Here is a 12,046-nt window from a genome sequence, read left to right on the forward strand (position 1 = left end):
TCAAATTAACTATCTTATCATATCAAACATTTATCAATCAAATTATTAATCATTCAATTATCACGTCCTACAAACCAAGCGAACCCATAGTGTTAAAGGAAAACAGTACGCTACAAGAAGTATAAATATTATAAATATATAACAACAAGAAACAAGTAAACTAAATCAAAGTATGTAATCCCCAAGTGTAAAAGCCCTGCTACAATGAAAGACTTGCGACCTATCTCTCTGTGCAATGTTCTATACCGTATCTTGGCAAAAGTGTTAGCAAACCGGTTGAAGAAAGTGCTACCCCAGCTGATCTCAGATTCTCAAGCGGCATTTGTACCAAATCGATACATCACTGACAATGTCATTGCAGCCTTCGAAATCATACACTACATGAAACGAAAATGCCGTGGCAAAAAAAGGGGAGGTGGCATTGAAGATAGATGTTAGCAAAGCATACGACAGAATCGACTGGGGCTTCCTGAAGCTGATACTCTTACGCCTAGGCTTCGATCCAAGCTGGGTCCGATCAATTATGTTATGTGTCACCACTGTTAAATATTCTATCAAGGTGAATAATAAGCTCGTTGGCCCGATAACCCCGGGCCGTGGATTACGTCAAGGATGTCCCCTTTCACCCTATCTGTTCATTATCTGTGCACAAGGGCTGTCTAACTTATTAGACAAGGCTGTCAATCGTGGTGACTTACACGGCATTAAAATATGCCGTGGTGCTCCAATAATATCACATCTATTATTCGCCGATGACAGCTTTCTCTTCTTCCGAGTATCGGTGGAGGAATGTCTCACAATAAAGCATATCCTCAACACATACGAACAAGCGAGTGGGCAAGCCATCAACTTGCAGAAATCTGGAATTTTCTACAGTAGGAACACTGAGCAATCTTTGAGGGAGGGATTGTCTAACATACTTGGGGTGGTGAACCCTCTAGACACTGGTAAATACCTGGGACTTCCCTCATTGATTGGAAGTAAGAAGAAGGCTGTATTTAGTTACCTAAGGGAGAGGCTGTGGACGCGAATTCAAAATTGGAAAGGAACATCTCTATCCATGGCAGGGCATGATGTACTCATCAAATCTGTGGCTCATGCTCTGCCCACGTATTGCATGCAGTGTTTCTTGCTACCAAATTCTCTACTGGATGAACTTCAACGAATGATGAACTCCTTCTGGTGGGGATCCAAGTCAAACGGTGCACGAGGGATTCATTGGATGTCTTGGGATAGGCTGTGTATCAGAAAAGAATTTGGTGGGTTGAGCTATCGGAATTTAGAAGGGTATAACCTCGCTATGCTTGGGAAGCAAGGCTGGAAACTTATCACAGCCCCTGATGCTTTATCTTCACGGCTCCTCAAAGCTAAATATTATTCGGACAAGGGATTCTTGAATGCAAGCCTAGGATCGAATCCTAGCTTCATATGGCGAAGCATCTGGTGCTCTCAAGCTATACTGGCACGGGGAATACATTGGAAAATTGGTGATGGCAAATCCAATAACATCGGCACAGATCCGTGGCTACGGGACCCTGCAAACTTCTATATTCAAACAACGCTTGAGGAAGAGCAGCGTGCCATGACGGTGCATGACTTGATCGATGTAGATTTACATCAATGGAAGACCACGACACTGCAAGCCATTTTCGAACAAAGGGATATTGAGGAAATCTTGAAGATACCAGTACCAACGGCTGTCTCTGAAGATGTACGATTATGGCATTTCAGTCGAGATGGGTGCTATACGGTTAAATCGGGGTATAGGCTCCTTATGGCAAGCATAACAGATCCAAATAGGGCACAACTCGCACCTGGATCATGGAATCGATTGTGGGCAGTCCATGTACCACCGAAGGTTAAATTCTTCATCTGGAAAGCTGTAAGAAACTGCAACCCGTGCAGGCAAAACTTGCTTAATCGTCATATTGATGTCCCTGCCATATGCGTTCTATGTGGATCAGGAATCGAGAATAACTGGCACATGTTCATTGATTGCCCTTACGCTCAGGCTTGTTGGGAAGCTGTACACTTGGCGCAACTTGTCAATGATAAGGCAAATAACTCAGATTCATTTACACAATGGTTCTTCGGCTGTCTGGAATGCTGGCCCCATCAGTTATTGCCCACAATGTTCATGACTCTATGGAGCATCTGGAAATACAGAAATGACAAGCTATGGAATGCGGACGAAAGATCACCACGGGCTAATATAAAATTAGCTGCTGAGCTTCTCAATAACTGGATAGAGGCTCGCAAAACACCCCATGCTATACACTCTCAAATGAATGTGCCTGAGGAGGAGCGTACTTGGACGAAACCACCAACAGGGTTCATGAAATGCAATGTAGATGCGGCAATCTTTAGAGAGACGGGCTTGATCGGATATGCAGCAGTGGTTCGGGATTCAAAGGGCGAGTTTATGGTCTGTAGGATGCTCAAACTCCAGGGATCACTTGAGGTTCGAGAGGCAGAAGCAAAGGCGCTACTTGAGGCAATAACCTGGGCCACATCTCTGGATATGCAACATATTATATTCGAAACAGATTCGAAAACCGTGGTGGAGACGGTTCATGCAAATGCGGTGGATCGTAGTGAGTTTGGAACAATTATTGGAGAATGCCGTTCTCTTTTGTCCAGAGAGCGTTATTACAGAGTTCAATTTAGAAGACGACAAGCGAATATGGTTGCCCACAACCTTGCTCGAGCGGCCATTTCTCACGCTAGTCCTTGTGTCCTTTATGATGCTCCTAGTTTTATTTATGATGCTTTAATTCATGATTGTAATGAACTTGTTTTAAGCTAATGAAAGTCAATTGATTTTGGGCTCAAAAAAAAAATTCGTGTAGTTACTCGAACATTATATATTTACAATCAAATCATATTTTTGATACTCTTACAACTATTCTAATCATTCCTAATTAGAAAAGTATAGGATTTTTCATGTATTTCTTCTGTGAAAGAAAATTATACAATACGATATGATTTGTTAAGTAGGAACAATATTTTGAACATGCAAAATCGAGATACATTAATTGTTTGGTTTATCGGCGGCCGACATTGCTAGTTATTTTTGTTCCTCTGTTTTCCATTTATAGAAATAGAAACCTAATTGCAAATCCATAGCGACGTCATAAATTTTCACTAGAGAGATATGAATTATTATTTTAATTAGAACTCAGTCATACTCATAGATTGGACATCATCAGCACTGGGTGATGATGTAATGTTGTTAACGACGAAAGGCACAGAAAATAATAGGAATTTTTTTCAATTATTTTAGTCATTTTACATTAAATTTTAATTTTTTGTTGATTTTTTCCAATTACTTATCAACAATTTATAATATTACGTCAGCGTTTCCAATTTTCACATCAGCATTATAAAAAATATGATAAAAAATAATTAAAGTTATTGTACAAAAGTCAAAGATTGAATACAAAATAGATCAGAACTCAAAAAAACAATAGTATACCATATGAAGGAATGTGCTTTAATTAAACGTTAAATATTGGCATATCTCAAATTTTAAAATTTTCCAGTTATGGGGCCAACAGCGATGCAATCCAAATTTAACTCATTTTCACATGGTAAAAGCATTTAGTTAATATATATATTGACTTCACAAATATGTAATTTACACGAGTCAAATGATTAGCCGTCTGAACCTTGGACCAGATACTGTGTAATACCCGAGAATGTTGCTATTGTAATTTGAAATAATTTATTGATAATTGATGTGATTATAGACGGAAAAGATCAGATCGGGAAAGACGAGAAAAGACACGAGATATGTGCGAGGACAGAACCCCTCGCGCAGGTGCGCATATGCGCGAGATGGGCAGAGGACCCCGCACATGTGCAGGAAATTATGCCAAGTCAAAAGAACCTCGCGCATATGCACTGCGATGGTGCGCGCATATGCGCGAGCCTGTTGATTTGTATTGCTGGGTATATTGAGATTGTGCAGTTATGCCGTTGAAATAGAGTTAGATTGAATTCTGATTATATCCAGTATTGGATTGAGTGATATATTGATATTGTCATTGCCAGATTGAGTATTGACAGGCTTCGAATTCAGAATCAGATTGAGAGTTTTCGAGTTGACTCGTGTTCGGGTTGAGTTTCGGTTAAGCAATTTTTGAATAGTAATATTGTTTAAACCGACTCAATTCATCCAATCTACCCGAATTGACACCCCTATAGCCTGGACCAGCCGAGCATCAAATTGACTATTTATTGCCTTTTCTAACTTTCATTAATGAAACTTTTAGTTTATGTTTTATGTTTTTTAAATATATAATCTTTTCAACCTGAATCACCTTTTCAATCATGATTTTCTAAAATTAAATTTGAACCAGATTTTGAGAATAAAATTCTAATGGAATTTAAAGTTTCAATCATCCGAACTACTAATTAACATTACCAACATAATTAATATGCCAACATGTGCGAAAAAAGTCAAATAACTATAAACATAAATACGTCATGAATTTACAGTAATTTTAGACTTCAACACGTAAAAGCCATAAATTAATACGTAAAAATGCATAAAAATATTCGTGAATTCATTAGATATTCGACAAGAAATCGAGGAGAAGAAAAAGTGATCGCGACAAGCTTAATAAATTACCTAGTGAGACGTCATATTACAATTTTAGAAATATATTGAAAATTATTTGCAATTACAATTTTAGAAAAAAATTGTTGATACAAGGGCAATTCGAAAACAAAATTTCGGTGTTTTTTTTTTTGTATGGCAATTTTTTTTTATAAATAGTATATGGAAAAAACTTGTGTGAGAGACGGTTTCACGGATCGTATTTGTGAGACGGATCTCTTATTTGAATCATCTATGAAAAATTATTATTTTTTATGCTAATAATATTATTTTTTATTGTGAATATCGATAAGATTGACTCGTCTTACAGATTAATATCCATGAGACAGTCTCAAATGAGACTCATTCATAGTGTATATATAAAAATTGCGCGTGGGCATTTGGGAATTGTTGATTTTGATTACGATATTACGTCATTTTCAGCAAGAATTAGAACTTCTAACACGAAAAGAACGATAATTTTGTGTGAATATCGCTTTCGTACATGGAACATAATTATTCATGTCACCGTCAAATTATTTTATTAATCACGTATGATTGAATTCAATATTCAAAAAGAATTTCCCTTTCACAAAATTCTACTGGTTCATAATTCCAAGTGCGACTTTTGTGTTCCCAAAATCTTACCTTTCCCATTATCGTTTCTCTCCAAAACCCTCTATAAATAGCCAAGCGACACTCCATCCCATTACTACATGGTCGTAAACCTTAACTCAGCTGTCCTAATCTTCCATAAATCTCCATAATTCTGCGTCTCCATTTCCTCATTTTCAGTTCCCATTAAAATCAATGGTGGTTCTCTCAAAACCCTCTATCGAACAGTTGTCTATAGCCAATAACTGCTCCGCATTTTTCCCTGGTGTGCCACTGGTAGACCTCTCCAAGCCCGACTCGAAAACGCATCTAGTTAAGGCCTGCGAAGAGTTCGGATTCTTCAAAGTAATCAATCATGGTGTCCCTTTTGAATACATGAGAGATTTGGAATCGGAAGCTCTTAAATTCTTTTCTTTGCCTCCGTCTGATAAGCAGAAAGCTGGCCCCCCTAACCCTTTCGGCTATGGCCATAAAAAGATTGGCCATAATGGAGATGTCGGTTGGCTTGAGTACATACTTTTGAATTCAAATACCGAAGCCGATTTCCATAAATTTGCATCCCTTTTCGGTGAAGCAGCAGAAAATTTCAGGTCAGTGTTTTACAAATCCAGTCAAGAAACTGAGAAAGTGAAGGTTTATTTTTCTTATTTTAGCTCTGTTTTCCCCCCGTTTCTGACTTTCTCTGTAATCTTTTGCAGTCGAGTTCTGAAAGATTATGTATCGGCAGTGAAGAAAATGGCGTTTGAGATTCTTGAAATGCTAGCAGATGGACTGAAGATCCAACCAAGAAACGTGTTCAGTAAACTTCTGATGGACGAACAGAGTGACTCTGTTTTCCGAGTGAATCACTACCCTCCATGCCCAGATTTGGGAGAATCCAATGGCGCCGGGAATTTGATTGGATTTGGAGAACACACCGACCCGCAAGTCATATCTGTTCTTAGATCCAATAACACCAGTGGCCTTCAAATCTGTTTGAAAGATGGGAATTGGATTTCCATCCCGCCCGATCACAACTCTTTCTTCATTAATGTTGGTGATTCATTGCAGGTACCACCACCCCTTGCACACATGCATACACTCATAGGAAATCATATCAAATAAATAAATTTATTATTAATTTCCATATATATGCATAACGCGTGTGATATGATGATTATTGAAAGAGAGGTCGGTAAGGTATAGATAAAAAAATGTGCCGAAAATGGTATTGACCCCTCGTGTCTATGACATCATTCTTGTGTCATGCCCACGTTTCTTGCTTGTACCTGTCATCGAATGAATCTTGGAAGATTCCTTTACATCTATGTTTTTCAAGTCACTATCTATAGTTCTAGAAACATGAAAATGAAGGGGCAATAAAATTAAGGTGGAATTAGAATATCTTAAAATGGGAAGAATGATTATTGGTTAAAAACTGATAGTTAATTTAATTTATCCGAACATGTATTATTTTTTTAGGAAAATAGCCTCAGTTTTTTGTGACACAAGTTACTCTTTTGAGATAAAATTATGTCTCATTTCACATCAATCAATCACATCAATCAAAGGAAAGTTTATAATGAAATATCTTCTGTGTATCTGGGCAGGTTATGACTAATGGGAGGTTCAAGAGCGTAAGGCATAGAGTTGTGGCCAATAGCTCAAAATCAAGACTTTCAATGATATACTTCGGAGGCCCACCATTAAGTGAGAAGATAGCCCCATTGCCTTCACTAATGAAAGGAGAAGACAGTTTGTACAAGGAATTTACATGGTTTGAGTACAAAAAATCTGCTTACAAGTCAAGATTGGCTGATAATAGATTGGGCCTCTTCGAGAAAATTAATGTAGCCTCATGATGCTTGCTTGGCACATTTAGGGATTTGGTACAGTCTGATTCAAAATTTTCCATAGATGGCAAAGTTTGTGTTTTCTTTTGCTTGCTTGCTTGCTTGCTTGCCTGTCTTTCCTCTTTCCTCCACACATCATGTAACTTGTTTGTTCATAAATTCAAGTATTCATCAATCAACTTGTTTGTGTATACATAATTTACCCCTATTTATTTTTTTTTACTTTATTTTATAATAAATATCTATCATATTTCAAGTAATTTGGTCATTGGCGATGGAGTTGTTATCACTAATTCCGAATACGTCAAACTTAGGCAAGCACTTCTCGAGAATCGTGATTTGTCAAAGACCTGAATTGGGTTAGATGTTCTCTGGCATGTTCATTACATCACTTGATCATTTTTATGGGTTTTTATTTAAATATCAAGAAAGTGATATTATAGTCAAATTCTTGGCAGCCCTTAATCAATTATCTTCAACTCCTACTAGTTTCTTGGAGCACAAAATTTCCTATTGGTTGGCAAGGTTTTACATCTACATCGATCAATGAAAATAGACCAGCAATAGTAACCAATGAAGATGTTCTAGTTATAGTCAAATAGTAAAACTAAGACCAAATTCAAAGAAAAAGGGGTTTTTTTTTGGGTCAAGACTACCCTTTTTTGAAAAATAAAAAAATCATTCCAAAGTTATTTTCAATAATTGGACTTGTATTTGCATGTGAATTTAACTAATTATATATGCACACACACAATTACTCCCTTCAAAGGTCGAAATGAAATTACTTGACGATCCAAATTCCAGCCCTGAAATCTATGCCCGTCTATTCAATGAATCTTGGAAGATTCCTTCACATCTATGGTTTTCAAGTCACCGGGTAAAAAAAATTGTTAACTGTGTTTCAAAAAGCTAAATATAATTTTTTTTTTGGTTATTTTCAAACGACTGGTGTATAATTGCTGATTTACATTTTTGTGCTGTATTTTGTCGTTTGAACATAACAATTATATACGCTTCCCAGCTGAACACAGAGATTTGATGCTTCCTTATTTCAACAAGAAATAAGGAAGCATCGATCTTCGCTATGTTACCAAGCCTGTTGTATGCTTCTGAGCAGGGAATAATGTCAACAAACTGACTTCTGCTGACTGTAAAGTGATCTTTGGATTGCAGATTGGTTTGCCAACTGAACAACAAAATGGTGGCGAATTAAAGAAATTCAAAGTTGATTGAGATATGGGAAGCTGTTGGAATGAATCTTGACAGTGGAATTTATTTGGTCTTTAGAAGGGATCAACTCCAGAGCTCATGAATATTGGCTCCTTTAAAGGACATAGCTAGGAAGAACAAGTTTCCTAGGATAGTAAGGAGTTTAATAGACTCCAATATCACATGTGCATTGCACATTAATGGAAAATGTATTTTTCCATATATTGCTTTTAAATTTCAAAAATTTTCATAAATCTCCTTGTCGTCTCTTTTGATTGACGTAAAATTAGGGTCATTTCGTCTACATGCTCCCACGATTAAGCGATGAAAGTTTCCCCTCAAACAACATATGTCCGTAAATATAATACCACATGATTTATTGTCCAGAACCATACCTTACAAGATTGTCAGCAGACTGAATATGAACACAAACAAGCATAATGAGTACTCATACAAGCTATGATAATTTGTTTAAGGCACACAAGCTCGCCCTACTTCATAATCTTTAGTTTAGAACTCCGTCTTTTATTGATAATAATCAATCACAAGAGCGTCGGAGTAATCATAGTACAAATACTGATGGCAAATAATATGGCAAGTAACCATATTCTCTAAGCCTGAACATAATAACGCATGAACACATCACCAACAAAAGAAAATTTAAGGTTCTACTTCTGACTCTTCTTTTTCCACAGGTCCCCAAACATTCTAATACCTGAACCCTTTCTTTTTCCGCCTTCAAAAGCATCATCACTTTCATCGTCCATTGGACGAGGGGAATCAACGTAACCAGGATACACACCAACCGGTTCATATGTTCCTCTATAATGATTATCCATGGATCCACACCTCTCAGATATCCTTCTTCCATTCATCTCTACCCCCCCTGCTAGAACTGAGGCTGCTGCATCAGCTGCTTTTCTCCATTGCTCGGTTTGCACCCGAAGCCTCTTCATCTCATTTTCTAACTCTTCCTTTGCCTTTTCTGTAGCTATTAGCTTCTCGTTGATCTGGAATGCATTGTTTTTAGTATTTTCAAGTTCTTGATCCACTTCATTTAACTTCATAATCAGCTCCTCAATCTGAGATTGATCTGATGACATCTTAAGTGATTTCTCGTTAAGCTCGTTCTTTAAACTCTGATTTTCTTGACGAAAAACATCCACTTCTTTGTCTTTTTCATCTAGCTTGGTTTTCAACAAGTTTATCTCATCATTCATTGATCCCAACTCATTGAAAGTGGAATTCTCTGGCTCTGTTACCACCGGCATTTCAGACGACAAATCATCGGATTTAGATACGACTTGTGTCTTAGTTTCCATAGGAACTTCAAAAACATCAGTTTCGTTCTCTACTTCATCAGACGATCCAAACTCTGCGACGCTGCTGTTTTTCATGTTCATTTCTTCGGTTTTCATTGAAGCCGAGTGCTTCTCTTGGATTTGGATCGACTCTGGGCCGTTTTGTTGTTTCTTTGCTTTCTTGTCAAGCTGTTCTTGAGCCACTTTTTTGGTAGTTTGAACTGACACTAATTGGTCTTTAAGACTTTTGAGCTCATCTTGTGCTTGTCCAAGTTGAGATTCTAAATCAGCAATACGCGTCCCAAGCTTCTTTTTATTCACCGGATCAGACTGGGCACCACGAGGAGAACGACCCTCTGCAATTTTCGGGCTCCTTTCAGTTCTAACACGCTGGTGTAGTAGATCAGAAGCAGAGCTCGATGTCCTGAGATGAGGGGGACCTCGGGGAGTTTGCTTTTGAGGCACTTCTGTTAACCTGTTCTCATGAATCTAGATCAAGTCAATGTAATGACAACAAATTGAGCAATAAGGAAATTCCTGGTTATGAGAACTACCTTGTTGTTCTTGGCATTTTTGATCAAGTTCAAAGGCGGATGATTTTTAACAGAAGCAGAACTTAATGTTTGATCTGCATAATTGGAAATATAATATGAGAAAGGATTTCAACAAGAGATGGCAAACATTTCAATAAAAATTACTGCTAACACTAAATCTCAAAAAAAAAAAAAAATGACCGCCCGAAATATTTTTCGTGAGAGATCATTACTAGTGTTGGTGAAGTATCATATTATACCTAAAATCAAAAACTGTAGCATACAATCAAGACGTGTAGCTTCATTATACCTTTTGAATTAAGATTCAAACAAAGAGAAGCAGAAAAACCAAGTTGATTGCTCAGACATTTCTCATGTTATTTTCTATTCCTTGGAGTGCAACAAAAAGAAACGTCCAAAGGTTTGACGCATGCTTTTTTCTCCACAAAAGAAAGTAACTTTGCAGTCCACTTCTCGCAACTTTTAATGCAATAAAAAGATGTGCAGACTTTTGCCTTCGTACCTAGTACGCGATTCAATTTGATTGTATGAAAACACGATGATCAAGTGGATGCCAATGAGATCTGAAGTTACAGAACAAATACTCGGCAAATAAAGATTCAAATTTGAAATCTTTCATGAGATTTCAAGAATCTTGAGGTTAACGCTATCAAAAAAGAAAAACCCTTTAAATTAAACATTTGCAAACAAAGAAACCCCATTGGAAGAGCCAGATCAAAGCTAATTAACAAAAAAAACCTGACACAATGAAGACAGAATATAAAGGGAAAAAAATATAGAGCTCACAATCAAAGAAATGACTCGATCACACTTCTTACTCACCTTGAGTCAGTATAGTTTCCCCTTCTTCTCTGCAAAAATGAGTGGCAGAACAAGATCAAAGAAAAGAAACAGCTAAATGAATGAAGAGTGGGGGGTTGTAGCCGTTGAATGGCATTTATTAATGCATATCTGCAAGTATAAATGAGATAGCTCTACACAGGACCCCAGACAAGCGGTAAAAACAATATGTTATGTACGTGCATTGACCCCATATTACCATTTTGAAAGTTTGAATTACACGTGAACCAACACTTGTGGAGTAAATTATATAGAGGCTGAATTTTCTTTTTTATTTTTATTTTCACCCTTCCAAATATATAGTTCATAGTATATATTTATTTATTATTTTATTTATATATTTATAGAGGCTGCGTTTTCTTGCTTGAACATTTAAAAAAAAATTAAAAAGCTATTTATATTCAATACATAGACGAAGGATGCAATTTGATATTATAGATATAGTTGGGTAAATTTAGGTGGAGGGTGATGTAATATTTAATGGGGAATTTATATTGTCTGAATATTTAAAGGGAAGACTGATTTTTGTTATTAAATATCAATCTTTACACATGTCTTTAATTTTTATTATTATTTTAGATTCTCGGAGTTTAATCATCTCTAAAATTTTAAAATTAAACCACCATCTACGTAGGTTGGAAATTAAAGATTGAAAATCTTGATAGGGCCAGCAATATTAATTTTATATGTGGTTGCATTTTTAGTTTTGTCCGAAGATGATTCTACATTAAAATTTATAATTTTTTTAAATAAAAAAACCAGATAATTAAATATGATTACTTTCTAACTTTGTCCCACTTACAAAACGAGGTAATCCTTCATTAAATAACTAAAAATATAGGTAGACAATAACGTTTTAAGATCTTGATTAGACTAAGATTCGGTAATCACGTTTGATAATTAGATTGATTACATTGCTAATGCTGACTAATTAAATTAAGTTACTCACAAATCATTCGTCAATCCAACTTAACCAAATAAATCTTAATTGTATTTTTTTAACACTATGTCTCACATGATGCATATCGGATAGATTCTTTGTTTCCGAAACATCAAGTTATAGGTTCAATTCAAACATCAATATCTTGTTTTTCT

At 36.4% G+C, this 12,046-nt stretch overlaps 2 protein-coding genes across 3 annotated transcripts; one reads left to right on the top strand and one right to left on the bottom strand.

Annotated features, from left to right (window-relative positions):
• The first annotated feature begins 5,210 nt into the window (after nt 1-5,210).
• LOC140822349 (gibberellin 2-beta-dioxygenase 1-like) lies at nt 5,211-7,226 on the top strand. The gene is made up of 3 exons (XM_073183099.1): nt 5,211-5,805; nt 5,914-6,265; nt 6,805-7,226. Exons 1-3 carry the CDS (start codon nt 5,411-5,413, stop codon nt 7,054-7,056), a joined length of 999 nt encoding a protein of 332 aa, XP_073039200.1. The 5' UTR covers nt 5,211-5,410; the 3' UTR covers nt 7,057-7,226.
• A 1,534-nt stretch (nt 7,227-8,760) lies between these two features.
• Nucleotides 8,761-11,107, bottom strand: LOC140822356 (interactor of constitutive active ROPs 4-like). Of its 2 annotated transcripts, XM_073183109.1 has the most exons (4): nt 10,934-11,107; nt 10,401-10,613; nt 10,112-10,185; nt 8,761-10,032 (listed from the first exon to the last, which is right to left on the bottom strand). In XM_073183109.1, exons 3-4 carry the CDS (start codon nt 10,126-10,128, stop codon nt 8,925-8,927), a joined length of 1,125 nt encoding a protein of 374 aa, XP_073039210.1. In that variant the 5' UTR covers nt 10,129-10,185; nt 10,401-10,613; nt 10,934-11,107; the 3' UTR covers nt 8,761-8,924. The 2 variants fall into 2 exon arrangements, with proteins under 2 accessions (XP_073039210.1, XP_073039208.1); XM_073183107.1 differs by lacking the exon at nt 10,401-10,613 and having other exon boundaries at nt 10,934-11,103.
• Between the last annotated feature and the right edge of the window lie 939 nt (nt 11,108-12,046).

Source organism: Primulina eburnea, unplaced genomic scaffold, assembly GCF_022965805.1.
Source record: "Primulina eburnea isolate SZY01 unplaced genomic scaffold, ASM2296580v1 ctg808_ERROPOS3000000+, whole genome shotgun sequence".
NCBI lineage: Eukaryota > Viridiplantae > Streptophyta > Magnoliopsida > Lamiales > Gesneriaceae > Primulina > Primulina eburnea.

Coding starts and splice junctions, on each gene's coding strand:
- LOC140822349 (XM_073183099.1), top strand. CDS start 5,411: ATGGTGGTTCTCTCAAAACCCTCTATCGAACAGTTGTCTATAGCCAAT. Junction 5,806..5,913: donor GAAGCAGCAGAAAATTTCAG/GTCAGTGTTTTA, acceptor AATCTTTTGCAG/TCGAGTTCTGAAAGATTATG. Junction 6,266..6,804: donor ATGTTGGTGATTCATTGCAG/GTACCACCACCC, acceptor GTATCTGGGCAG/GTTATGACTAATGGGAGGTT.